We start from the raw sequence: 26,249 nt of genomic DNA, 5'->3' as shown, positions 1-26,249 counted from the left end.
CAACATTGCAGACATTTGTGGTCAACAACTGAAGGTCTGATTCAGTACTTACATAGGGGTCTTGAAACTCTCTACTGTTACAGTAAGTTCATATTGGCCATATTGATGGGTTTAGTTATACACACATGGCATTTGTCTTTGTTTGTATATGTTCCTTGTGACTTGTCATTCAGTTCCATTTGCAGCCCCTTGGCATGTCCAGGAAAACTACTTCTGGGCATATAAGTGCACATGCTCAAGTCTAAAATAAGACTGGAGACAATACTGAGAATATTCTGTGAACGTGTATGGATAAATTGCCAAGTAAGACTTTACAGTATAGTTCAAGCAAAACAATAATAGCAACTATCATTGTGATACACTGCAACTATTATTTGTTTATTGGGGGTGGCACTGAGGCAGATCTGGCAGAAAATTGCAGCCGCTACTGTTTGGCCACTGTGGAGACGGCAGTTTAAACAGCTGGGAGCAACATCTTGTTTTGTTGATAGCAGCTGTTTGGTATAGTTGTTGTAGCTTGACTAAATCACTAATACTGGACCTTTGCCTGATATCCAGTAAGGAAAGAATATCCCCATGGAAGCCGTGTATTAATACAATATTATTTCTGTAGATCAGCAAACTTTATCTTTGCTCCCTGTGAGTTGCTCTTTAGATTGATAGCATATATACAGAGCCCATCTTCAGCAGTGCCCCATAGGGCAACAGATACATTTCAAGTGTTTGCTTTTTTATATCTGGAATGAAATAAACGCATTGTTCTAATTCCATAGGAAAGCAAGTAAATTTGTCAATTTAAAACCCATATGTATATAACACCACAACGTATACTGTACAAATAGTACTCCCAGTCAACTGAAGGTCAGACTTGTTTTTCTCTGATTTATAGACGAGTTTTCTACCTAAATATTTTGCTGTTTATATGAAAGTGAATATACTATTTAGAGAAAAGGGCTCAGTTACATAAAGAATAAAAAGTGCAACAAACCACAATGTTTGCACCAACAACGCAACCTTGTTTTTCAGAAGTAATTGTGCCTGATGCACAATTTTCAGTCAGGAAATACAGATTATAGAATTGTGAAATGGGCAGCAATATAATTCGAAGGCGGAATTTCAGATACAATGGTGTGTGACCTACATGTGATACTTTATGCTCTAATGAACTACTGAGCTTTCCAGCACTGATCACCATTTTGGGAACTGTATGTAGAGAAGTAGATCCACTGGAGTATATCCAAATGTAGCTCCCCACCTCCTAAAACTCCTATGTGCTTCTACTAATTGCTAACTAGTTAGCAGCCTGTACCTAAATTCTTAAGGACTTAAACATTGCAGGTCAGGTACTTGCTATGCCATCAAAGTTTTACAAGATTATTTTACAGTCACTTTCCTAGTTCTCAGAAGTTGGTTTATTTAATTAAAACTCATTCTGCTGACTTATTCTGCTGTTAAATTCACGGATGAGGTCTCCTTTTCATGTGGCACTGAAATCCTGTATCAGCACAGCACACGAAAATCACTGCAATCACTTAAATCGTTCAGTTATTTTATCATACTATGAACCTGTGCAACATTAGATATTAACCTGGGAACCAGTAGCAGATTTGTTTTCGTTACATAATATTTTTTTATACGTGGGTTGGTTTTCATTTATGAGCTTGTAACACTCCCTTGAACTCTACGTAAACCTTCATGTAGGAACTGCTTGCTCTGTATTTCAGTTCACTTTCTGTAAAAGGCTGCATTCCTTTTTAATCCATTAAAATCTTGTTCAGTAAGCTAATGCTCAGTGTTAAGTATACATGCAAATAAAATATCATTGTAATCTAGAAAGTCTTCTCTGTGCCTGAGAAAAATGGCTATGCCTTCTTTTGCTAGAGAAAATAGAAGCATGACTTTGTTAGAAGAATGGGAAATAAACCCAGTATGTACTGTAGCGATTTCAGGTAGTTGTATTGTGGTCTCGCTGGGGAATAGACCTTTGCGTACACTTCCAGACACTCCAAAACAGAGGCACAAACAATTCAGTTGAGCATAACTGGTCTTTGGCCAGTTTATTGGACGCTTTTGCAGGGAGAACAGAAAACAAAAAACGTAACCCAATCCGGCACTTACTAATACAAAGAGGCTTTCACTTACTAACCCAGGACAAGGCCCTTGCACCCAAATCCCTTAAAAAGCAAAGTGTACAAATACGTTTTCCACACTTAAGCTGGCCATAGATGTAAAGATTTTTAAAAGATCCAATCGTTATCATGAGACCGAGATTATCTAGAAATGATTGTTTAAATGTACGATGAAACATACACTGCATCAACCTGTTTCCCAGTGCTTCTCTTACAGTACATACCATCATTCCTAAAGAAAGCATCAGCATGTTTTAGACTACATTTCAGGTGCAGCCAAGTTACATGGAAACATTCACCTAATCCACCTTAAACCATCCCTTCTTTGTGAAAAAAAAAACATGCCCCTTTTCGGATTCACTAGTCTATACTGTTCTGCCGAAATAGTAACTATAGGGAAGTAAGTTTGTACATTTTTTGTCTTCAGCTTTTTATTATTTAATGCTGATTAGCTACATTCCTGACTGTATAAGTGGATCAATTCTAAAATGACTTTAGAGAAGCTGGTAGAGATTAAATGGTGGTGCCTACATACTAGCGCCAGCCCAAAGCCCCTGGGTCAGGTGGGTTTGGGCCGACTTGTGCACAATGTCTTTGAGGTGGGGGCTGAACTTTAGCCTATGTCCGCCCAACTCACAACCTTCTACTGCCCCACTTCCACCTCTTACATATACTCTTGCTGAATGTGCCCCATCCCTTCTATGACATCACAGTGGGCTGGGGCAGGCATATAAATGAAGGAGCACGCCGGTTAGGGTTGGGTACGGGCGCTGATGGGCCGGGTTAGGTCAAGTACAGGCTGAGTTTTAGTCGACCCACACATCATTACTTCATACATATAATGCCATACCCTACCTGTATGTATACATTAAATAATGTACCCCCTATTCCAAAGTCCAAAGGCCTCATGGGACTTCAAGATAACTTTTAATAGCCTTGTATTTTACAGTAGTATTTTTTACAAATATGAGGCCTGTTATCCAGAATGCTCTTGTTCTGTGGTTTTCCGGACAATGGATCTTTCCATAATTTGGATGTATATACCTTGTCTATTAGAAAATGATTTAAGCATTAAATAATTCCAGTAGGCTGGTTTTACAAGGTACTGGTTTATTATAGAAAAAGGAAATCATTTTTTTTAAATTTGTTTTCTTTGATTAAAATGTAGTCTATGGGATAGGGGCTTCCCATAATTTCAAACTTTCTGGATAACTGATTTCAAGATAACAGATCCCATACCTGTATAATACAAGTTTCAGTAAAATCACGTGACACATTACATTGCTGAGCATATCAAGATATATTTTATCTGATATCTATGCTGAAACTTGTGTATTATCTATCGTTCTCCCTCAATATATACTTATGTTTGTGCGTGTCAATAATACAGTAGAACCCCTATTTTACGTTTTTCACGGGACAAGCTAAAAAACGTGTAAAATCTGAGAAAATGTAAACTCAGACATATATATTATACAGTATATATTGGTGGGACCACAAAAAGTTATGTAAAATGAGGGGAAACTTCAGGGTATACAATATTGTGGTTCCACTGTATATGAGAAATATAGGAAACCAGCACGAATGGTCCTGAATTAAAAAAATATATTTTCAAATCTTTTGTATATGCAACCCATGTTTCAGTGCCAATTCGGACCTTGTAAAGTTCATGGTGCTTTTTTTAGTCTGTGTGTATAACCAGAAGGGTGGCACTCCGCTTCTGCTCTATACCCGGGTGCATGGGAAAATGAAGTAAAATATCCAAAAAGACCAGCAACAATAGGGTTTTATACAACACAAAAACATTATACTGTATTTATGTGAGCATGTACAGCCTGTATATGCTCTTATAAATATGTTTTTGTGTTGAATACACTGCATTAGCTGTGCGCTCCCCCTCTCCAAGCAGAGGAGAAATGTAAATTCAGGGATTAAGGTGGGTGGCATCAGCACAAGCATCACCCCTGAAAGTATGCTATTGATGTGAGATTATGTCTGTTGATATTCGAGTAGAGATGTAGTTGAAAGTAAAAAAAATTGCCAAAGGGCTTGTGTCTTCTTGTAAATAGATTAGGTTCCAGTTTGATCACCAAGCGCTTCAACATGAAACAGGTTAATGAGGCAAGGCAATTGTTGCTTGAAGGTGAGAACCAATATAACAATACTAGAATCACACCCAGGAATGCACAAAGCGAAACCTATATTTGGGCATTGTTGCAGTCTTCAGGCTCCTTTAAATAGGCCTCCTTTGGTGCCAAAATTGGACGTGAAGACATTGACGCTGGCGTGTTTATGCTGGCGTTCAAATGCTGGCGTCCATTCCAGCGCTGGCGTCCAATCAGCTGGCGTCACAGTGCTGCGACCAGGAAGAACCATGTGGGAGGACAGGGTGCTGCCATCTTGGATCAAGGAATGGCGTCGGTAAGTTGTTTCCCTTACACCAAAAAAGACTTGGAACATGATGATATCACAGTATGGGTAGCTGCATTTGTCATGCTTTGGAATCTTCCCAACACATTGTATGTGTATGTATAACTAATTTGTAAAGTGCTGTTAAGGAGCCGCAGCGCTGTACAGTGCATAAAAGTACAATATATATATAGTCCAGAGCTGGTCCACCAATCACAAAATAAATGCCTGGGTGCTGTTTATAATCAATTATACAAACATCAAAATTGAAACCGCACTACTTCCTGATGACGGCCCAAGTGTAGGAGCCGAAACGTTGAAATAAAATCAAGCACGATCTTTCTATCAAAGTCCTTGGAATATATATATATATATATATGTATATATATATATATATATATATATATATATATATATATATATATATATATACTCACAGTAGACTTAGTTTTTTCTTGAAGAGATTAAGCGAGAATTCCTTACGGAGGAATTCAGGGATGGAATTCCAGAGGTAAGGAGCAGCAAGATAGAAGGGTTTGAGACGAGAGATGACAGTGGATGTGGATGGTGTGAAGAGAAGACGAACGTATAGTGAGACAAGAGAAGAAATGTAATGAGGAGCAGAGGAGTGAAGGGCTTTAAATGTTGGTAGAAGGGTTTTATATGCTATCCTTTGCTTAACAGGCAGCCACGCTAAAGATTTTAGTTGGGGTTGAGCAGGTTCCCTTTTAGGAGAGAGCAGAAGGATCCTGGTAGCAGAGTTTAAGATCGATTGGAGGGGAGAGAGATGGGAGTCAGGAAGACCAGTTAGGAGGAGGTTGCCGTAGTCTAAACGAGATAAGATAAGGGCATGTATTAGTGTTTTGGCTGTTGTTTGCAAAAGAAATGGGTGTATCTTGGCTATATTGCGGAGGAAGAAACGACAGGTTTTGGCAGTATTATTAATATGGTTAGAGAAGGAGAGGGACTGGTCAAAGATGACCCCTAAGCAGTGTGCTGAGTTAACCGGATTAATAGTCATGCCATCAATAGTAAAGGTAAAAGGAAGAGAAGGGCTCAGTTTGGATTGAAAGACCATGAGCTCAGTCTTGGCCAAGTTGAGCTTGAGGTGGCGTTGGTACATCCAGGAAGAGATAGCTACTAGGCAGTCTTTCTGGGTTTGAACGTCAGGGGTTAGTGAGGGAGTGTCTAAATATATATGAATGTCATCGGCATAGAGGTGATATTTAGGCCAAATGAAGATATAAGGTCTCCTAAAGAGAGAGTGTACAAGGAGAACAACAGAGAGGACCAAGTACAGAACCCTGAGGCACCCCCACATTATGATAAATAGGAGGAGAGGATTTGTTTGCAAAAGTAACAGAGAAGGAGCTGTCAGAAAGGTAGGAGGAGAACCAGGAAGCAGCTTGATAACGGATACCAATTAAATTAAAGAACTTGCATTAGAACAGAATGGTTAACAGTATCAAAAGCAGAAGATAAGTCCAGGAGAATGAGAATAGAGTAATGCCCTTTGTCCTTAGTAGTCTGGAGATCATTTGCAACTCTACATAAGGCAGTCTCAGTGGAGTGTGCAGGTCGAAAGCAAGACTGCATAGGGTCAAGCAGATTATTGGTGCATAGAAAGTTAGTAATACAGGAGAAGACGAGACGTTCCAGCAGTTTAGAAACTAGCGGTAAGAGAGAGTAGCCTTTTTCAGAATGGGCTTGACACAGGCCTGTTTGAATAACGAGGGGAAGGTAGCAGAAGTTAGTGAGGAATTGAATATATGAGTAAGTACTGGAGTGAGGACAGGAGCACACTGTTTTAATAGAGGTGATGGGATAGTGAGCAAGTTGTTGATGGGGAGGATAGAAGTTTAGAGACTTCCAGCTCAGATATACGATCAAAAGAGTTGAAAATAGAAATAGAAGCTTTAGGGGGAATGAGAATATCAGTATCTGAGGGGTGGGAAATTCTATTTAACAACATGATGTTGTTTTCAGTTTAGCCTTGTTCTCCTCTCGCACATCTTTGAACAGATTTAGCCTGTTGGAATGAAAGGTTTCAGAAACAATTGTTAAGGTATACCCAAGTAAATTCATCTTCACTATTGTATACTGTGTTTTTTTTTTTTTAAAGGTAAGATTCAGTAGTTGCAGTCCTGGATTGGAAGAGCTGAGCACACTTCTGCAGTTCAGGCCGGTAGTAAATGTGTTGCAGGAGAGGTGACTGCCCTATGACTAATGAGAGTCCTTTATAGGAAATGATGCAGCCTATCTATATTATTGGTGTCTGGTAGTGGTGGCTACAAAATCAGTAGTTCAGATGGTCATGTTGGCTAGTTGTACTGATTCCAAATATAGGTTGACTTCAGAATGTATTTGCTCCTAAATAAACCTTCTGACTTTTTCTAGGAATTGACAATAAATATTCCCGGGACAGCTTGGAGGAAAGAATAATAAGCTTTGTTGTTGCAGTCTTGCACAATACACTGACCTCTTTATTTTTAATGCAAACAGTTTATTTTTGTATTCAAACTGTTGTAGCATGGTTATATTTTACTTACTGGTTTTCTTTCTTTTTTCTGACCTGTATCTCATTTTCTCCTGTTGCACATATTTTAAGCAGTGGTTCACTTTTAAGTTAGCTTTTAGTATGCTATAGAATGGCTGATTCTAAGCAACTTTTTAATCGGCCTTCATTCCCCCCCCCCCTTTTTATAATTTTTGCACTGTTTGCCTTCTTCTTCTGACTTTCCAGTTTTCAAATACGGGTCACTGCTGCCGTTTAAAATAATCAATGCTCTGTAAGGCTACAGTGTTGTTGTTATTTGCGGTCTTATTGTGGTCTCTTATTCAAATCAGTGCATGGTTGCTAGGGTAATTTGCACCCTAGCAGCCAGATATCTGAAATTAAATAAAAAGCTAAGTAACTCAAAACCACAAATGATAAAAAGAATGAAAACCAATTGCAAATTGTCTCAGAATATCACTCTCTAAATCATACCAAAAGGTAATTTAAAGATGAACAACTCCTTTAAGCAAAACCTTTCTTTTACAGAATTTATTGGCTCTCTAAAAGGGATGTTATTATAACAGCAGATTTAAAAAATAGAACAAACGCAGGAAGGAAAGACAGAAATATATGTTGCAGTTCAGGTCTTCACACTATGCTAATGCTAATGGTAGGACTTGCTTAAAGGTTTACCAATAGCCTTTTTTCGGTGACAGACGCATTATAATGCTCACTGCCTTTTTGGGTTTTAGGTGTGGATATTTCTAGTTGCATGCTTAGACCATAAAATTGTTTCTTCCAGACACAGGGCTGACCTCTCTGAAACTATTCTCACTGCTCTAATAATAGACATTATTGTTTTAAAACTGTTTCACTTGTGACCTCTCGCTTTGCTGCATAGGCTTTCACCAGCAGTTTGAATGCATGCAGAAAAAGCAAAACAGCTCCTTAATTTATTCAGTAGTAATGTGTGAGTGTTATGACTTTAATATGAATTTAAAAATCCATTGGGTTTACATACTTACAGATGCCGAACTTCAATATTTACTGTTATGAAATTAGATCAGTATGTCTATTTTTGTACTAGTTCAAAAGGCTAATGCAACATAAATATTAAGAATATTTATATATACTAAGACCAACACCAGTGAAGCTGGTTGCACTTGCCTTCTCCACATTCCTTATTAGCTGCCTTTATAACAGTGTTACAAATCCTTCATCCTTGTGCTTCAGCTGACCTCAGGCTTGCCTTAATTAAAGTCCTGGGAGGGTGCTAAAAACCTGAAAACAAATGCTACAGTTTAAATTTTAGTTAATTTTAGAATTCAATTAGTGTAGCCCTTCACATAACCTTATCAGCCTTCAACAATAATAGCAAAGTTATGAAATCATCATATACAGTGGTGTGAAAAACTATTTGCCCCCTTCCTGATTTCTTATTCTTTTGCATGTTTGTCACACAAAATGTTTCTGATCATCAAACACATTTAACTATTAGTCAAAGATAACACAAGTAAACACAAAATGCAGTTTTTAAATGAGGGTTTTTATTATTTAGGGAGAAAAGAAATCCAAACCTGTGTGAAAAAGTAATTGCCCCCTGAACCTAATAACTGGTTGGGCCACCCTTAGCAGCAATAACTGCAATCAAGCGTTTGCGATAACTTGCAACGAGTCTTTTACAGCGCTCTGGAGGAATTTTGGCCCACTCATCTTTGCAGAATTGTTGTAATTCAGCTTTATTTGAGGGTTTTCTAGCATGAACCGCCTTTTTAAGGTCATCTCAATAGGATTCAGGTCAGGACTTTGACTAGGCCACTCCAAAGTCTTCATTTTGTTTTTCTTCAGCCATTCAGAGGTGGATTTGCTGGTGTGTTTTGGGTCATTGTCCTGCTGCAGCACCCAAGATCGCAAGAACAGATGGCCGGACATTCTCCTTCAGGATTTTTTGGTAGACAGTAGAATTCATGGTTCCATCTATCACAGCAAGTCTTCCAGGTCCTGAAGCAGCAAAACAACCCCAGACCATCACACTACCACCACCATATTTTACTGTTGGTATGATGTTCTTTTTCTGAAATGCTGTGTTACTTTTACGCCAGATGTAACGGGACGCGCACCTTCCAAAAAGTTCAACTTTTGTCTCGTCGGTCCACAAGGTATTTTCCCAAAAGTCTTGCCAATCATTGAGATGTTTTTTAGCAAAATTGAGACGAGCCTTAATGTTCTTTTTGCTTAAAAGTGGTTTGCGCCTTGGAAATCTGCCATGCAGGCCGTCTCTTTCTTATGGTGGAGTCGTGAACACTGACCTTAATTGAGGCAAGTGAGGCCTGCAGTTCTTTAGATGTTGTCCTGGGGTCTTTTGTGGCCTCTCGGATGAGTTGTCTCTGCGCTCTTGGGGTAATTTTGGTGGGCCGGCCACTCCTGGGAAGGTTCAACACTGTTCCATGTTTTTGCAATTTGTGGATAATGGCTCTCACTGTGGTTCGCTGGAGTCCCAAAGCTTTAGAAATGGCTTTATAACCTTTGAAATTGAACTCAGGTGTGATAAACCACAGTTAAGTTATTTTTTAACAAGGGGGGCAATCACTTTTTCACACAGGCCCATGTAGATTTGGAGTTTTTTTTCTCCCTTAATAACATAAACCTTCATTTAAAAACTGCATTTTGTGTTCAATTATGTTATCTTTGACTAATAGTTAACGGTTTTTGATGAGCAGAAACATTTAAGTGTGACAAACATGCAAAAGAATAATATTTTCAGTAGCAGTAGTTGTTTTAGATGTTTTCATAACAGTAAGTTCTGGGTAGGTACATGACAGCACCAGGTCTGTTGAGTGCTCTTTCGCCAAATATACCTACAGGTCTGAATTAGACCTGAAGAAGTCTGTGGAGGGCCTCTTTCAAGGTATTTGTAATGGTGTCCATTTAAATTAGATAATATACCTGGGTTTCTGAGCATTATGAAGTATTAGATTATCTTGTTGTGTTAGTGTACATCTTAGTTTTTTTTTAAAAAATCCCACATGCCTACTGCCTATATTAGGAACCTTTCTAAAGGAACTGAAAATGTAAATTTCACATTTAGAACACACAAATACCTCTCCGTTATGATATTGTTTTTAAATTCTTTATACAAAAAAACTGCACTTGTGTTGTATGCCATAATATCAAAACCCAATAAAAAGCAAACTTCAATACAGGATGGTATAACACAGGAGACAATGAGCCATACTATTTTTTTTTTTTTGTTTCACTTGTGCCTCCAGTGTTTCCCTTATATCCGTCGCTCTTTATTTTCAGAATTTTCCATAATTTTTGCTTTAGATGATTTCTTTCTCTTACTCTACTAGACTAATGCCGATTATTACTTTTACATCACAGATTCTTGGAAACTGAAAAATTGTAATAAATTCATCTGTTTTTCTCATGGATTCATTAAAATTTAATTCTCCTGCCGTTAGAAGCAGCAGGAGAGCCACATCTGATGTTAGTCTAGTAGACTGTTGCCATTTAATCAGTACTGTCCTGTATCTGTAATAGTCATTCTGTGGCTCTCATCATGAATTTTCTCTGCTAAAGATACTGATGATTAGTGTTTTTGGTATTACCTGTGTGGCTGTCTAGTAATTCACTTCTTTTGTCTTTTTTCCCCTTGATCTTCACCTCTCTGTCACAATCTTTCCTTTTCTAATGGGATGAAACTGTTGGCCTTTGGGATCTATAGAGCCTATTGTGAAGAATGGCAGGCCTCCAACGTCTCACAGTATGCACTCCTTCCTCCATCAATATACAGGATCGTTCAAGAAGCCTCCTCTGAGAAGACCCCATAGTGTAATAGGTGGAAGCCTCGGTTCGTTCATGGCCATGCCAAGGAATGGGAGCAGACTAGGTAAACTTTATTACAATCTGAACAGGTGGAGGAGCACATCATGCTTCATTTGTTGCTGCTTGAATAGTTAGACGATGACTGCTGTCTTTTAAAACCATAGCTACTGTACCTATACCATGTGCATTTAAAAAACATTTTAAATGCTTAATAAAATGCTTAATAATGTACAGTAGCTATGGTTTTAAAATATATGAATGTATTATAAATATTATAGCATTTCATTTTTATTTTTTTTAGTAGTAATTTATTCAGATTTTAAAAAATTTCTAAGAGTATGGCAGGCTTTAGCTATCTCTATTAATTGTTCTGTTCTCAGAGTGTGATCAACGGTATTTCTATTGATAAAATGCTATTTGTAAAATATTTAAACATATTTTCAGTTTCTTGTGTGACTAGCCCTTCAAGTGGCACAATCTATGTACAATCCTGCTAGTTTTGCAATTCGTAGTACTGCAAATGGAGTTCCCTACTGTATAGAATAGTTTACAGAATAAACATAGATGTATGTAGCATGGTTTAGATCTTATTAATTTAAAGACTCCAGTTGTGTTCCTGATTTTGGTGTCCGGTGGAGGACATCATTAACAGTTCTGCTATTCGGAGTTTATGGACTGCTGGCCAAACTGGACCATCATTGAAACAGCCACATGTTCTGTACACCAGATTCTGTACTGTACCTGAAATAACTAAATTACTCCACCAACTGCTCCATTTATGCAAAAGCAGAAACCGTGGATAAAGTGTATACTCCAGGATAAATGTCTTGTGCCAGTTCATAGCAACCTTTCAATTAGATTTCATTGATTTTTTTTTTATAGTGTTTCAATTATTTGTTTTCCTCTTCTGTCTCTTTCCCGCTTTCAGATGGGTAACAAAATCACTGACATACTCAGGGCAAGTGCAGCAGGGAGATCCCTTGCAAGCAGTTTTCCTGCACCTTTTAATGGATCTCCCAGTTGTACTTTTGCTGTGGCCCAGAAATTTTGTTGTATGGGAGGTTGCCAGTCACTGAGCACCAGGCTTTTAATTTGTTGGTGCTCAGTGACTGGCATTTTCAAATGGGGGTCACTTTGCTAAGGCAAATTGCACCCTAGCAACCAAATAACTGCTGAAATTCCAAACTGGAGAGCTGCTGAACAAAAAGCTAAATAATTCAAAACCCGCAAATACAAAATAAAGACCAGTTGCAAATTGTCTAAGAATAGCACTCTCTATATCATACTAAAAGTTTGTTTAAAGGAAGACGCACCCTTTTAAGTTACAGGGCCCACAAATCTGTGGTATACCCCTTAGCAAAATTATTTGTGTGAGGGTGTTAAAGCCATAGCAAACTGCACACAGCTGCTGCACTATCTCTTATGTAAAACAACTCTATGCAGACCACAGTGTTCCCCCAGCAATATTCCCTCTGGTTTTTTCTGCTTGGGTCAGAAAATGTAAACTTTGTGCACACCATACTGTTGCATGAGATTGCCTCAGAATGTACATGCACGAGTATGGGGAACATACCCCAGTCTCAATGAACTATACAGTGCCATGTTTTGATATTGCTTTACCTACACTTTGGGCTGCTAGATCTCTTGGCCAGACATCCCTGCAATAGAGATCCCAATCTCCAAGCATTCATGTAAAGGTTGCTATGCGCTAGACAATTTGGGTATTTTTTTTAATTTCTTTTTACATTAAAGGGGAACTATCGCAAAAATTAACATTTAATATGAGCTTCATATTGAAATAAGAAACTTTCTAAATATAATCAATTACATATTTTGCATAATTTCTTAAATAATCAAGTTTATCTTCACTATTCCTCTCAGCATCTGTTTCTCTTCATTCTGTCTTCATGCAGCAGTTGGATGTCAGATATTCATTGACAGTTAGATCCAATATATCTTATAGGGGGGGCTCCTTTCATAGCAGATATATTAGAGCTCACTCGAATAACTGATCCAATTACAAACAAATCTAACCTAATAACTGCCTTTTGCACAATTTCTGCATGTAGAGAGACATTGTGTATGGTGATGTCAATAGAGTGAGCTCTAATACATCTTCTAGGCAAAAGTAGCCCCTCTATAAGATATATTGGATCTAACTGTCAATATCTCCCAACTGCTGCATGAAGAAAAAATGAAGAGAAACAGATGCTGATAGAGATATAGTGAAGCTACACTTGATTGTTTCAGAAACCGTACAGAATATTTAACTGATTTTATTTAGAAAACTTCTTATTTCAGTATGCTGAAGCTTATATTTAATTTTCATGATAGTTCCCCTTTCATAAAGTAAATTAGATATAGAAGTTACATATAGACAACTATCCTTGTTGTCACAAGTATATTGTCAGTTTATGATGATGGGCTATTAAAATGTTATCATTTAGCAGCTAAGACGATGTGCCAGTGCCCCAACAGTGTTACTATTACATATAACCGATGATCTTGTGTCAGAGTTGACTTCACATATATTTGTTAGCGCTGGCAATTGTTCTGTACATTCTGTTGCTCAGACTTGGCCACCAGATAAAGAAAGGAATGCTTATTAGAGTTTGCAGTAACCTGCTGCTCTTCATGTCTCGTGAAATGGCAGTTGTCAGCAGGAAAGCTTCACTTAGATGTAAACAAAGAATGAAGTGATTCATTCTAGATATGGATTGTTTTACTATTTCACTTCAAATTTTGTACTTATGATATATCCTTATAATACCAGTACACAGAGTTTTATGTTAAGCTACTTGTACTCACTCATTCACTTTACCAGTGTTTGTGTATATTACTGTCGAAAATGTACTGGCATGTACCAACACAGGGCAAATTTATACCTGAGCAATAACCATACCAAACACAATTAAGTTATGTAAAGAAAGTGTTTTTGTATGTGAGACATAGCAAAGAGCTGGGAACCCCTTTTTGATTCTTCACTTTGATATATGTTACATTTGGCCCTTAGTTTGAAAGAAGTTTTGGGAAAGAGAGGTGTTTTTGGTTTGCTCTTATTTAATTACTTCTTGAATGCTATAAGTGAATTCTTGGCAAAAGTAAAATAATGGGCGGAATAAAGTTTGGTTCTGGCAGAGCATGCATTGTTTTGCTAGTTACATAACCTGGGTGTGAAGATGAACGTGAATTACCTGCAAAGCTACAGCCAGCTTTAAACGCAGAGATTTGTTGTAATTATGTAACAGGCTATAGGGCAAAAATACAAGTACAAAATATTATATGCGGGCTGATTGTACGCAGGCCAAGAAACAACTGATTTGCAAATGCATATCCACTCTGGGAGTCTGCACCCAAATCCACTCTGGGTGTCTGCAGACCGAATACACTCTGTGGGGGTCATTTATCAACACTGGGCAAATTTGCCCATGGGTAGTAACCCATGCCAACCAATCAAATTGCTACATTAATTCTTGTACTCACAGCTGACTTTAAAAAGCTATTCACTGATTGGTTGCGATGGGTTACTGCCCATGGGCAAATTTGCCCAGTGTTGATAAATGAGCCCCTGTGTGTCTGAACCGGAATCCACTCTGGGTGTCTGCAAGCCTTTTGGTGCAGAGGCCAGAGGATTGGCTGATACTTCAAGGCGTGCTCTACCTGTAAATCACCTGCAACTTATAATTGAATGTGTGCTGTATGATAACACTGGCCATAAAGATTAGATTTTTGGCAGTGTAACCAATTATTGGATTTAGCCCACAATTAGATCACATTTAAGTCCATTGAAAATAAATGTTAAAGGAACAGTTCAGTGTAAAAATAAAAATTGGATAAATAGGCTGTGCAAAATAAAAAATGTTTCTAATATAGTTAGTTACCCAAAAATCTACTGTATAAAGGCTGGAGTGACTGGATGTCCAATAATAACCAGAATCCAACTTCCTGCTTTGCAGCTCTCTAACTCTGAGTTAGTCAGCGGTTTGAAGGGGGACCACATGGGACATAACTGTTCAGTGAGTTTACAATTGATCCTCAGCATTCAACTCAGATTCAAAAGCAACAGTTATGACCCATGTGCCCCCCCCTTAAGTCACCAGGGTAACCAGTCAGTGGAAACCAAGAGAGCTGCAAAGCAGAAAGTAGTGTTTTGCTCAGTTATGTTACACATCCAGTCACTCCAGCCTTTATATACATTATATATTTGGCTAACCAACTACATTAGAAACATTTTTTACTTTGCAAAGCCTATCCATTTACCCAGTTTTTTTTTTTTTATACTGAACAATTCCTTTAAGAAACAGCAGTCTTATTTTGGTGGGATGTGGCTGATGCTAAGGTGTTGACTATGACCTAAGGGGTTATTTATTAAATGTTGAGTTGTTTTTTCTCCAAAAATTTGAGTTCCTCAAGGGTATTTTCACAAAACAATTCAAGGTATTCAAGTTTTTTCCCCGATTGCATTCAATCAAATTTTTTACATTCAGTTTATTCGGGATGGAAAAAACCTCACAAACTTGACCTTTAATAAATAACCCCCCTAGTGTCCCGGGTAAAGGAAAAAAAAAAAAAGAGTTAAGAACTACTCACTGCTCTAGAGTTTATTATGTTTGAACTTGACTCTGAATGAAGGGCAGAAAAACATTTTCTACGCTCACCATCAAATAGATTCCTTTTTAATAAATTGTAGAATAGTTAACTTTACATACGCATATTATAAATGTCATAACCATAACCTCACCCAAGAGAGCAATTGGTCTTTAAATGTAATTGTTCTTAATAAATTATTTTTGTCTTTCTGTAATGACGGGGATATGTTTGTTAATGCATGTTCTGTATTATCTGTAGATGTATTATATATAAATTCCCAGCATTGTTAAGGACAGCACTGTGTGCTGGGGATCCAAATTATTAAAAGAGAAAACAGCTTTGGTCTTCTACATTTCATTTGGGTTTTCCTGGAAGGCCAATTGGGCACATAGTGGTTTAGATTAGTTAGTATGTCATAATAGTCACTTTGGACAGAACTTTTCAGCTGGAGACAAGTGGGAAGTGGCCCTACGTGAGACTTTTATAGCCCCTGTAATAAAGAAGTGATACATTTATGCCCGTTTTATACTGACAAAATAGTTCCCTTTGCTTCATAAGCTTTGTTCTTGTGGAATTCCTTCTTATTGGAGCATGGTGTCTGCAATAAATTGACAGTAAGGGCTGTGCTTTAGACAAGCTATTTTATTACTGAATTATACTCATAAAACAAGTGGCACTTGTATTTTGGTTTTTTTTCCGCTTGAGCCAATTTAGTAGCTTTATGAAAATGCTTCTGCAAACACAAGCAGAATCTATGCAGCACACAACAGCAATCATTCTATAAACCACTGCACAGATTCTGTACTGTAATTGCGACAAAATGGAATGCTATTACTTACAAAAGAATCATTTGTGCTGCTGGATGATTTAAATAGCTTCTTATACAAACAGAATGCCTCTCGGAGAAACATGGCACAGGCTCTCTCTGAAATATGGAACTTGAATTTGTCATCACATCTTTTGTAATGCCTTACAGTTGGCATATTATATGATGGAATGGAAAATACCACCACCTAATAAACAATGTAATTTATTTGTTCTACCAGTTTAAGTTTATCTTGTCAGTGAAAGGGATATTTTATATTAACCTCCCATGGCCTTTGCTTTGCTTTCCAGCGTTTAGATTTGGTTTATGTCAGTGGGAATTTATTAAACAGGATTTTGTGTTGCTTTAAAAATTAAATCTTTGCATCATGCTCATATTTTATATAGTGAATAAAGTACCCCCTCTTGTAAATTATAAGGATATTATAAGTTACCAAGGAGTTTCATGACCATATAAAAACACGAGGCCGAAGGCCGAGTGTTTTTATACAGGTCATGGAACTCCGAGGTAACTTATAATAACCTCATATTTTGCAAAAGGGGGTACTTTATTTATTATAATACACAAGTTTCAGTGAGTCATGTGACAGAAATGACATCAGAACTCACCGTTTATAACTGATGACCATTTATAACTAATTTACAGGATATTCATGGCGTGTATTATAGAGGTATATAATTAGGTTAGGTTAATTAGGTTAATCGTTGGACGACATCTACCATTCATATCCAGCTCATATATACCAAGCTTGCAGGTCAACGGCTCTCTTTCAAAGTCATTGTGTCTGCAAACCTAACTTGTCTATACACTTTCTAAGTTCTTCCTGTATAGTCTGGTTTGCCGACTTTCATATTTTCAAATTCAGATTTCATTGATATATTGACCTATAGAGCAGTCAGATAGGGTCCTGTTTATTAGAGCTATAGTCTTAAAGGAAAGGGTTTATGCCATCATTGGTGAGAATACTAGGGAAACCGTAACAGAAACACCTTCACTATCATCATAAGTTTTTTTTTAATCCACCCTTTGAAACAGTTTTTGATATTTAGCATTACTTCTTAACATCATTTTGTTTTTCAGATATAGTACATGAAAACCTAAAGATGGGATCAGATGGTGAAAGTGACCAAGCATCTGGGACGTCATCAGATGAAGTTCAGTCACCAACTGGAGTATGCCTCAGAAATCGAATACACAGGCGAATTTCAATGGAGGTAATGCAGATCTATACTAGTGAAATGTGGGTTTGTTTTTGGCCTTGCATTAAAACCACCAGTCTTAATATTTTGTTTGTGGTAGTGAGTGCCTGCTAATGAGGCTGTTAGGTGTTGAGGTTTAAATAAGGCTCAAGGCCCTGTGCTTTTATACATGGCCTGGGACTCTGAGGTGATTTCTAATATCTTCATATTTTGTAGACGAGTATTCGTTCTTCTAAAGCTGGCCATTGATTAAATTGACATTTTTAAAAGTTATTTTCGTTATCGTTAGACCAAGCTTATCTTGAAATGATAGTTCGATTTGTCCATCAAGAAAAAGACCATTTCAAGTGATGTTGTCTAGTTGAAGCCAGGAAAACTGAGGGTAGCTGCTTGCTTGGCCGAGCAAACAATTGGACAATAGATAGATTTCGCTGTGACCAATGAAAATTTTCTAACCTGGCCGATCAATTTTCTGACCCGTGTCGATTCCCACTAACCTCAAGATAATTTGACGGATTGGTTGGAAAAATCTTTGCGTCTATGGGGGCCTTAAGATGAAAGCTTCACTGGGTCACATGAATCAAGTGACATTACTAAGTAGCATTTTCTGCACCCTTGTTGTCATTATTGGTGCACAGTGCCAATAGTTTTTTAGGTGCTTCTCCATCAAGGTTACACACCAATTATTGCACAATGTTCTCATTGTCTGACTGTTTGACGGGATTAATTTGTCACATACTGAGCTCAGCAATTAGAATGAATGATTTTTGGTCATAGAGCAGGAGTGAAAATGCTGTTTGAGTGAGCTAAACATTTTTGTTTTTAGCCAGAATAAAATTTCTTTGGGCTTGTTTGTACTTGTCACCTTCCTGATCATTCCAGGTTGCATCTTTACCCACCAACCTTGATATTTGGTATTGGCGATGATGCCACAAAGTTTTCCTAAATTTCTTTAGATTTGGGCACATTGCCAAATGACCTGGGCAATCTGCTTGATGCATAGTTTAACATATTTTCTTGTGTATGTATAGATAACTGTGGCATGAATTTAACATATTGCAATTTATACCAAATATATAGCTAACAGGGTTAAATATGGATATTTTCAAAGTTGCTAATTGGATATATCCTAATCCAATTAAACTAATCCCCAGTGAGAAGAGCTATCACACACACTCATCCCCAACATAGTTGTTAACCAAATCAATATCACCAGACTGTTATAGTGCAGTAATATTCATTCTATAAAGTGTCGGGAATGACATACATTGTAATAGCTACAGGTTGTTTTCTTACTTTGTTACCCATTGGTAACTTTCATTTTCAGCACAAGCCCTATGTGTGGCTCACTTTGGAAGCAGGTGTATTGTCCAATGTTCCCTCTAAATTGTGAGCCTTATGCTCATGCACACAAATGTTGAGACCAAATTGTGGTGCACACAAAGACATTTGCATGAAAACAAAACTTGGCATCTATTCTGACCTGCAAACAGTTTTTAAAATGTGCACACAAGTTTAAAATGTGTGCACAAAATATTTTTTTAGCTCACAGCCAAGAACAAATTAGAGAAAACATTGGTATTGTCCCCTTAACTGTAACAGGCAAGGGTAATAGGAGATAATAAATGAATATTCAGAAGCTGTGTGGCTGGTACCTCAAAGTATATATTTTTTTTGTCCCTTGTCATATGAACTGTCTCTCTCTCTCTCTCTCTCTCTCTCTCTCTCTCTCTCTCTCTCTCTCTCTCTCTCTCTCTCTCTCTCTCTCTCTCTCTCTCTCTCTCTCTCTCTCTCTCTCTCTCTCTCCCTCCTCCCTCTCTCTCTCTCTCTCTCTCTCTCCCTCTCCCTCTCCCTCTCCCTCTCCCTCTCCCTCTCCCTCTCCCTCTCCCTCTCCCTCTCCTCTCCCTCTCCCTCTCCCTCTCCCTCTCCCTCTCCCTCTCCCTCTCCCTCTCCCTCTCCCTCTCTCTCTCTCTCTCTCTCTCTCTCCCTCTCTCCCTCCCTCTCTCTCTTTGCTCTCTTTTTTTTTTTTTAAGGGCCTTCCCTCCCATTGAATCTGTATTATATTGTTACTCCTCCACAATTGTTCAGTGTTGAAGAACATTCTGGCTTTTCAGAAAAATTATATTGCACAGATACAGACACCCCATTGACAGTGCATCATTGAAATTCCACAGTTGCATTGTGAGAATTAATATCCTGCAGATCTTGCAGACTTTGTTTGAACCCAAAGAGGCGATAATTGCTAATGTAAGTGCCTAGCAAACATTCTAGCTTCACATTGAAATAATTCCCTGGAATAGACGCATCATTTCTTTCTTTTCACCGAAATTTCATTCGTTTGGATAATCCATGTATAGGCCTCACATGATCTTTGTTAGACACCTAGAAATATGTTTTATTGGACTGGTTTTATACAGCGACATTGGCAGAAGGAAAGCATCCCACTTCGGAGATGTTCTGTAGTTCTTGCATTTAGGTCCACTTTACCTTCTTGGTGAATTTTAACAGACTGTTTCAAGTAGGTTAAATTCAGTTTTTTATGAAAATTGGTGCTTTGCAGCTGGATTCATGCAGCAGAGAGGCTTCATACTGATTGTACACACATTAAAACTTGTATATTGCTAAGCCCCTTAGTACCTATATAAGTAACCTTATTGAAAGATGCCTTTAGTGAACTTTATATTTTATGCTTTAAACTAATGGCAGCTGGGTTTTTTTCTGCCTCCCCTCTCCCCCAATCTTCCCTTAGAGGTCAAAACAGATAAAGGTATTTTTCCACTACCCCAAACTGCTATGGGTACAGCAATCTGGAATGTACTAATTTTCCCTAACAGCAGGGGGGCATTCTAGAATGTAATAAGTCTCCCATCCACATTCCTTTATTATTGACTATCTGGCACTTAGCCATCCTGCCCATCGCCTTCTACCATACCAGCCGACAGATATTTAATGAGTATGACTTAATTTCTTCACTGCCAAACATGCTATTGTTGTAGTCGCAACAGACGTTGACTTTTGGTTAGGGAGCACCTCAGGAATCATCAGAAACTACAGTTCAGCCCTTTAAGTACTGCTTGGACCGAGTGTGTTAAACATACACATGGAACATTTTGCAGTAGCATTCAATGGGGAAGTAAGTGCTTCCCTGCAGCATGAACTGCTGTCACAGTAATATCCTTAAAAAATGGAAAAGTACCATACAGGTATGGGATTTGTTATCCAGAATGCTTGGGATCTGTGGCTTTCTGGACAACGGATCTTTCTGTGATTTGGATCTGCATACCTTAAGTCTGCTAGAAAATCAGTAAAACATTTAAATAAACCCAATAGGCCAATTCTGCTTCCAATAAGGATTCACCGTATCTTAGTTTGGATCAAGTACAAGGTTCTTTTATATAATTACAGAGAAAATGGAAATCATTTTTAAAAATCGTTATTATTTGGATAAAATTAAGTCTATGGGAGACGGTCTTTCCGTACTTCTGTGCTTTCTGGATAATGGGTTTCCGGATAACGAAAAAATTGCACTTTTTTTTGTATTAACCGATAAAGAATTCATAATCACATATTGTTTTCAGATACAGAGTGGAATAAACTGACTTATTTTGTGCTTGAAAACTTACAGCAATTTGCTTGCACCGAGAAGCGTCCTGTTAATTAGTCCTGTAAATGTATCTTTTTTTTTATGACATCTTTTCTAGCTATCTTTATAACCGGTCGTAAAGCAGTCACTGCAAGATCAATGATCCTAGTGTCTTGTGTTTTTATAGATTAGGTATTCATTTTGTGGATAAAATGTTTATGGCTTATTGAAGTAACATGAGACGCAGATATGCTAAATTTCAGTATGCTCTATCCACAATCAACAGCTTTCCTTGTTGTAACTGCTTTTGACCTGAGACAGTTGTTGATTGGCAACATCATGTTAAAACATGTGAAATAGTTTGCATTGTTCTAGTGGGTTCAGTTCTTCTCAATTTCTGTGTATTTTAGTGACTTAAAAATTCTTATACTGAGATATCCCAGTTATGCACACACACTCTCAATCACATAATCTAATATATATTACAGGTATAGCAGCAAATGCTTGTGACTTGTAGGTTTGCTTTGCCATCAGTATGGATTCATTCAGCTTGGTTACCATGAAGTACAAGCTACTGTTTTATTGTTACAGAAAAAAAGAAAATCATTTCTCAAAATTTTAATTTCAGCAGAACCCCATTTTACATTTTTTAGACCTCAAAAAATGAAAGTGTAAGATGAGGGGAACTTAAAATCAGGTTACATAAAATAGAGCTTTCACTGTATTTGCTTATAATGATCTCTATGGGAGATGGCTTTCCTGTTATTCAGAGTGATCACATAATGGGTTTCTGGATAAAGGATCTCATACTATTTAATAGCCAATGCTATAGATTTTATGATAGATTAATGCAGTTATGTTACCCTCAAGTACAAGTTTGGATCACTCCATAGAGGCTGCATAATATGGTGCAGATTCTGTCCAGCGGAGTTCATGGGCACCATCTTCTTCTCTTCGGTAATCTTCGGAAAGTAAGTGCTGTATCGGCGCATGCACAGTTGGAACAATTTTCCATTTGGTGACAACTGGGCATATGCGAAACTCACAGAAATTGCCGAAGCGCTGGGAGAAGACCTGAAGATTCCAAAAGCAGCTGAACATGGCCGTGAACTTTAGGGTTTGCTTCTCCTTTAAGGTCTTATTTTCATTGTATGCTTTCTGTGCTTTTGCTGGTTATGTACTTGAACTTTCAGCACCCTCAGTCAATCAGTTGTGTCTATTCACTGTTAAGGAATGCTGCCCTTCATGCCTTAAATCTTTACATGTAAAGGTAACTCCGTGGTGTAAAAAACCTGTTTAATAGTTAAGCAGTAGAGGTTTATCTTGAAATTAATTGAAATGCAGGTATGGTATCTGTTATCCATAAACTCGTTATCCAGAAATTTTAGAATTACGGAAAAGCCTTCTCCCATAGGCTCCATTATAATCAAATAGTCCAAATTTTTAAAAATAATTTCCTTTTTCTCTCTAATAATAAAACAGTACCTTGTACTTGATCCAAACAAAGATATAATTAATCCTTGCTGGAAGCAGAACCGGCTGGGTTTATTTAATGTTTACATGATTTTCTAGTAGATTTAAGGTATGAAGATCCAAATTATGGAAAGATCCATTATCCGGACAACCCCAGGTCCGCATCATTTTGGATAACAGGTCCCATACCTGTATAGTTTTTTTTTTTTCTCGTGCAATCATAACTGAACAACTAAAGTTTAAAGCCTTATTGATACTTTTTATTTTGCCTTCTGTACTTTTATTTTTCTGTAGGTGATTTGAGATAATCTGGCCAATCTGGGAGCAGTCACTTAATCTGGTGACCTTTTTACCTTTTCCTTTAAAAATGTTGGTTTTAACCCAAAAAACTTATTTGCAAACAAGACAAACAAGCTGCACTGGAATGTCTGCCTTCAGTTTATGTCATATTTCTTGCTCACAGGAGAATACAGCCTACACATCTGCCATGATTCAGGATTCCTTTACACTAGCCATTGTCAGACTGTTTTGGGTGGAATTTTGAATTACCTCCTCACGCAGAATCTATTTGGTTATTATATGATATGACGTGCAACAACATGACATGTTCAGGAAAAAGAAGAAGCATAACCCTCAATACAAAATTGTTCAATGGTGTAGCTTTATCATCATCAGTTATTTATATAGCACCAGCCAGTTACGTAGCATTTTACAATAATTTAGAACAGAGATTTTCTGGAGGATTGTAGTATGGTTTTTCTTTCAACATTTGTAGCAGTCTAGCTACAAATGAAAGTTAAAGCTGGCTGTACACTCAGAGGGTTGTTTATCAAAGGTTGAATTTTGAAGCTTTGTGAGCTTTTTTAGAACTCACAACTTGAATGGTTTCTAATTATTCAAGAAAAGGCTTAAATGTAAAAAACTCAAATCAAATCCCCAAATAGATTGAGTTTTCAGCAAATAAAAGGCTCAAATTGATTGTTTTCAAGTGAAACCCACTATAAAAAACTCTACAAACATCTTCAAATGGTTCGAGGGACCTCTGTCATTGACTTCTATGAGACCTCTAAAGGTCTTAGATGATGTCTCAGGGTTCAAGCTATTCAAGTTTAAAAAAATGGCTTAAAGATCAGCTCTTTTGTTGAAGTCACTATATGTCTTGGAAACCAATGACTGGATCATACTGCATGCCTACAAGGATGCCTACAAGGACCCACTGGGTGAGGACAACTTCAACATAACCAATGCAGCCCTCGCTTGATGGGCTTTTTACACCTGGCTGATAGTTATCTGGATGATTTTTGGCTAGATATTAGGTAGGCTCTCCTGAGGGTCTGAATCACAGGCTAATAAGCTGTCAAACTTCATCTGGGGGGGCTATATCAGCAGCTTTTATTGGCTGGTTTATGGCTACTTGTAGTGCATTGGTTAATGTTTCTACCTTGTAGTTCGAGCGAGGGTACTCAATGGATAGAGTGTGAATGTTTTTCTACACTTGTTTCCTCCCAAACATGCATTAAGGTTGCCACCTTTCTGAAAATATTCTACCAGCAGGTAAGGTATCTATGGCCGACATTTCATTAAAAGTGTGTTATACTATACATTGCACAAATAGTTTAGTGTGAAAATTAGTTGTAACGACAGGCCTTTATGTAGGAAATATGGTTACAAAAATTGGGCAAAATCTTGTACAAGTGCCTCATTACTACAGCAGTGCGTAGTAACACAGATTTACTGACCAGTGCACATTTACACTAGCTTGTATTCATCACCTGGCAACATTTATTTAGGACACTTTGGTTACCCTGCTATTAAAAATCTCTCCCCTAATCTCCCAAAAATCTTTCAGATTTATTGAGAGTTTTATCTTTGCCTTTGCCCCAGTCTCAAGCAGCATTTTGACTAAACACATGTCTGTAGCCTTGTCAGTGTGCCTCAGGCATTCAGTGTGTAAACTACAGGGCCAGCACCCTTTGGAACTTATTTTTATCAGTATATATTAGTGTTTTCGGAATCCTAGACTATACAGCAGTCTTGAACTAATGTTTTCCCATTTCCCAATAGGCATATAATGTGGAAGTAAAAATGCTTGCTGAAACAAGAGAAAGTTATTTGTAGCAGGTGATTGCATATTGGCATATTTATTTGTAGACGATCGATGCATTTGAACCATTAAAGCTTCAGCGATGTGTTTTTAACTTTATCAAGCACAAATGCTACAAGAATGATCTTAAAATAAAACCTGCATTAAACTGTTTTTTTTTTTTTTTTATTAGATTTAAACAAGGTAACTGGTACATTAGTAGGCTTGTTTCAGGCTAACTCAGATAGGGTATAAATATTGGTCTAAGGATCACACACTGAGCATTTTCTGAAAATACAGAGAGCTATATAAAAGTAACTCCAGTTTCTGTGGTTTATTTTTTGTATTAGAGAAAATGGACCGAGGTGCACAGTAATTGGGTAAAATTTGGTCACATAGTCCTAGATTTACCACTTAGAGATAACAAGTGAATGTTGATATACTGAGAGTTATCACTGTGCCTCTACTGTAAGCTTCATAGACCCTTTTGGAAGTAATGCATGTCCAATACCGAGGACAGCTCCTACTGAAATGTATATTTAATGCTAAGTCAAACTATCTTTTTTTCTGTTTTGCCCTAAAGACATCTGTGAGTTTGATTAGGAGGCAGGTACTACCTATAGCTAGTAATAGACTAGTTAACACAAAAAAATCACTAGATTGTGGCAGAGTGTTAATGTGAACCATAAAGTTTGAGGTTATATCCTATATTCAGCCATGGTAATTCTCCGCTCACTACAGGACTGCTGGAATTATGCTGCACCCTGCTGGAGATATTATACTTATTTTCTTGTACTAAAATATCTGATGGCGATTGATAGTGAAGGGTGCTCTGACTATTTTTGAAGAAATACATACAATGAGCGAGTGCCATTTATATGTAATTAGGTTATGTTCTGTGATTTTTTTTTGGCCTAGGTCCATAAACATTTGGACAGACAACTTTTTTTCTAATTTTGGTTCTGTACATTACCACAATGAATTTTAAATTAAACAACTCAGATGCAGTTGAACTGCAGACTTTCAGCTTTAATTCAGTGGGTTGAACAAAAAGATTGCATAAAAATGTGGGTAACTAAAGCCTTTTTTTAACACAATCACTTCATTTCAGGGGCTCAAAAGTAATAAGACAAATTAAAAAAACAAAATAAAATGTTAATTTCTAATACTTGGTTGAAAACCCTTTGCTGGCAATGACAGCCTGAAGTCTTGAACTCATGGACATCACCTGATTCTGTTTCCTCCTTTTTAATGCTCTGACAGGCCTTTACTGCAGCGGCTTTCAGTTGCTCTTTGTTTGTGGGTCTTTCTGTCCAAAGTTAAGTCTTCAACAAGTGAAATGCATGCTCAATTGGCTTCAGATCAGGTTACTGACTTGGCCATTCAAAAATATTCCACTTCTTTTCTTTAATAAACTCCTGGGTTGCTTTGGTTGTATGTTTTGAGCCATTATGAAACACCTCCCAATCAATTTCACTGCATTTAGCTGGATTTGAGCAGACAGTATGTCTCTGTACACCTCCAAATTCATTCGGCTTCTTCTGTCCTGTGTCACATCAGCGATAAACACTAGTGTCCCAGTGCCACTGGCACCCATGCACGCCCTTCACCATGTTTTATAGATGATGTGGT

The 26,249-nt window shown here is 37.6% G+C and overlaps 1 protein-coding gene across 5 annotated transcripts in view; it reads left to right on the top strand.

Moving 5' to 3' along the window:
- cdk17.L (cyclin-dependent kinase 17 L homeolog) overlaps nucleotides 1-26,249 on the top strand; it is a 99,107-nt gene that overhangs the window by 54,694 nt on the left and 18,164 nt on the right. For 3 of the 5 annotated variants that reach the window (XM_018252351.2, XM_018252352.2, XM_018252350.2), the window contains 2 exons: nucleotides 10,763-10,927; nucleotides 17,360-17,493. In XM_018252351.2, the coding sequence (XP_018107840.1) occupies nucleotides 10,763-10,927; nucleotides 17,360-17,493 (299 nt within the window). The remainder of the gene's footprint in view (nucleotides 1-10,762; nucleotides 10,928-17,359; nucleotides 17,494-26,249) is intronic. The other 2 variants (XM_018252353.2, XM_018252355.2) reach the window with 2 other exon arrangements.

This window comes from Xenopus laevis, chromosome 3L (assembly GCF_017654675.1).
Source record: "Xenopus laevis strain J_2021 chromosome 3L, Xenopus_laevis_v10.1, whole genome shotgun sequence".
In the NCBI taxonomy this organism is placed as follows: Eukaryota; Metazoa; Chordata; class Amphibia; order Anura; family Pipidae; genus Xenopus; species Xenopus laevis.
Note: the sequence above shows the minus strand (reverse complement) of the source record. Positions and strands in the feature narration are given on the sequence as shown.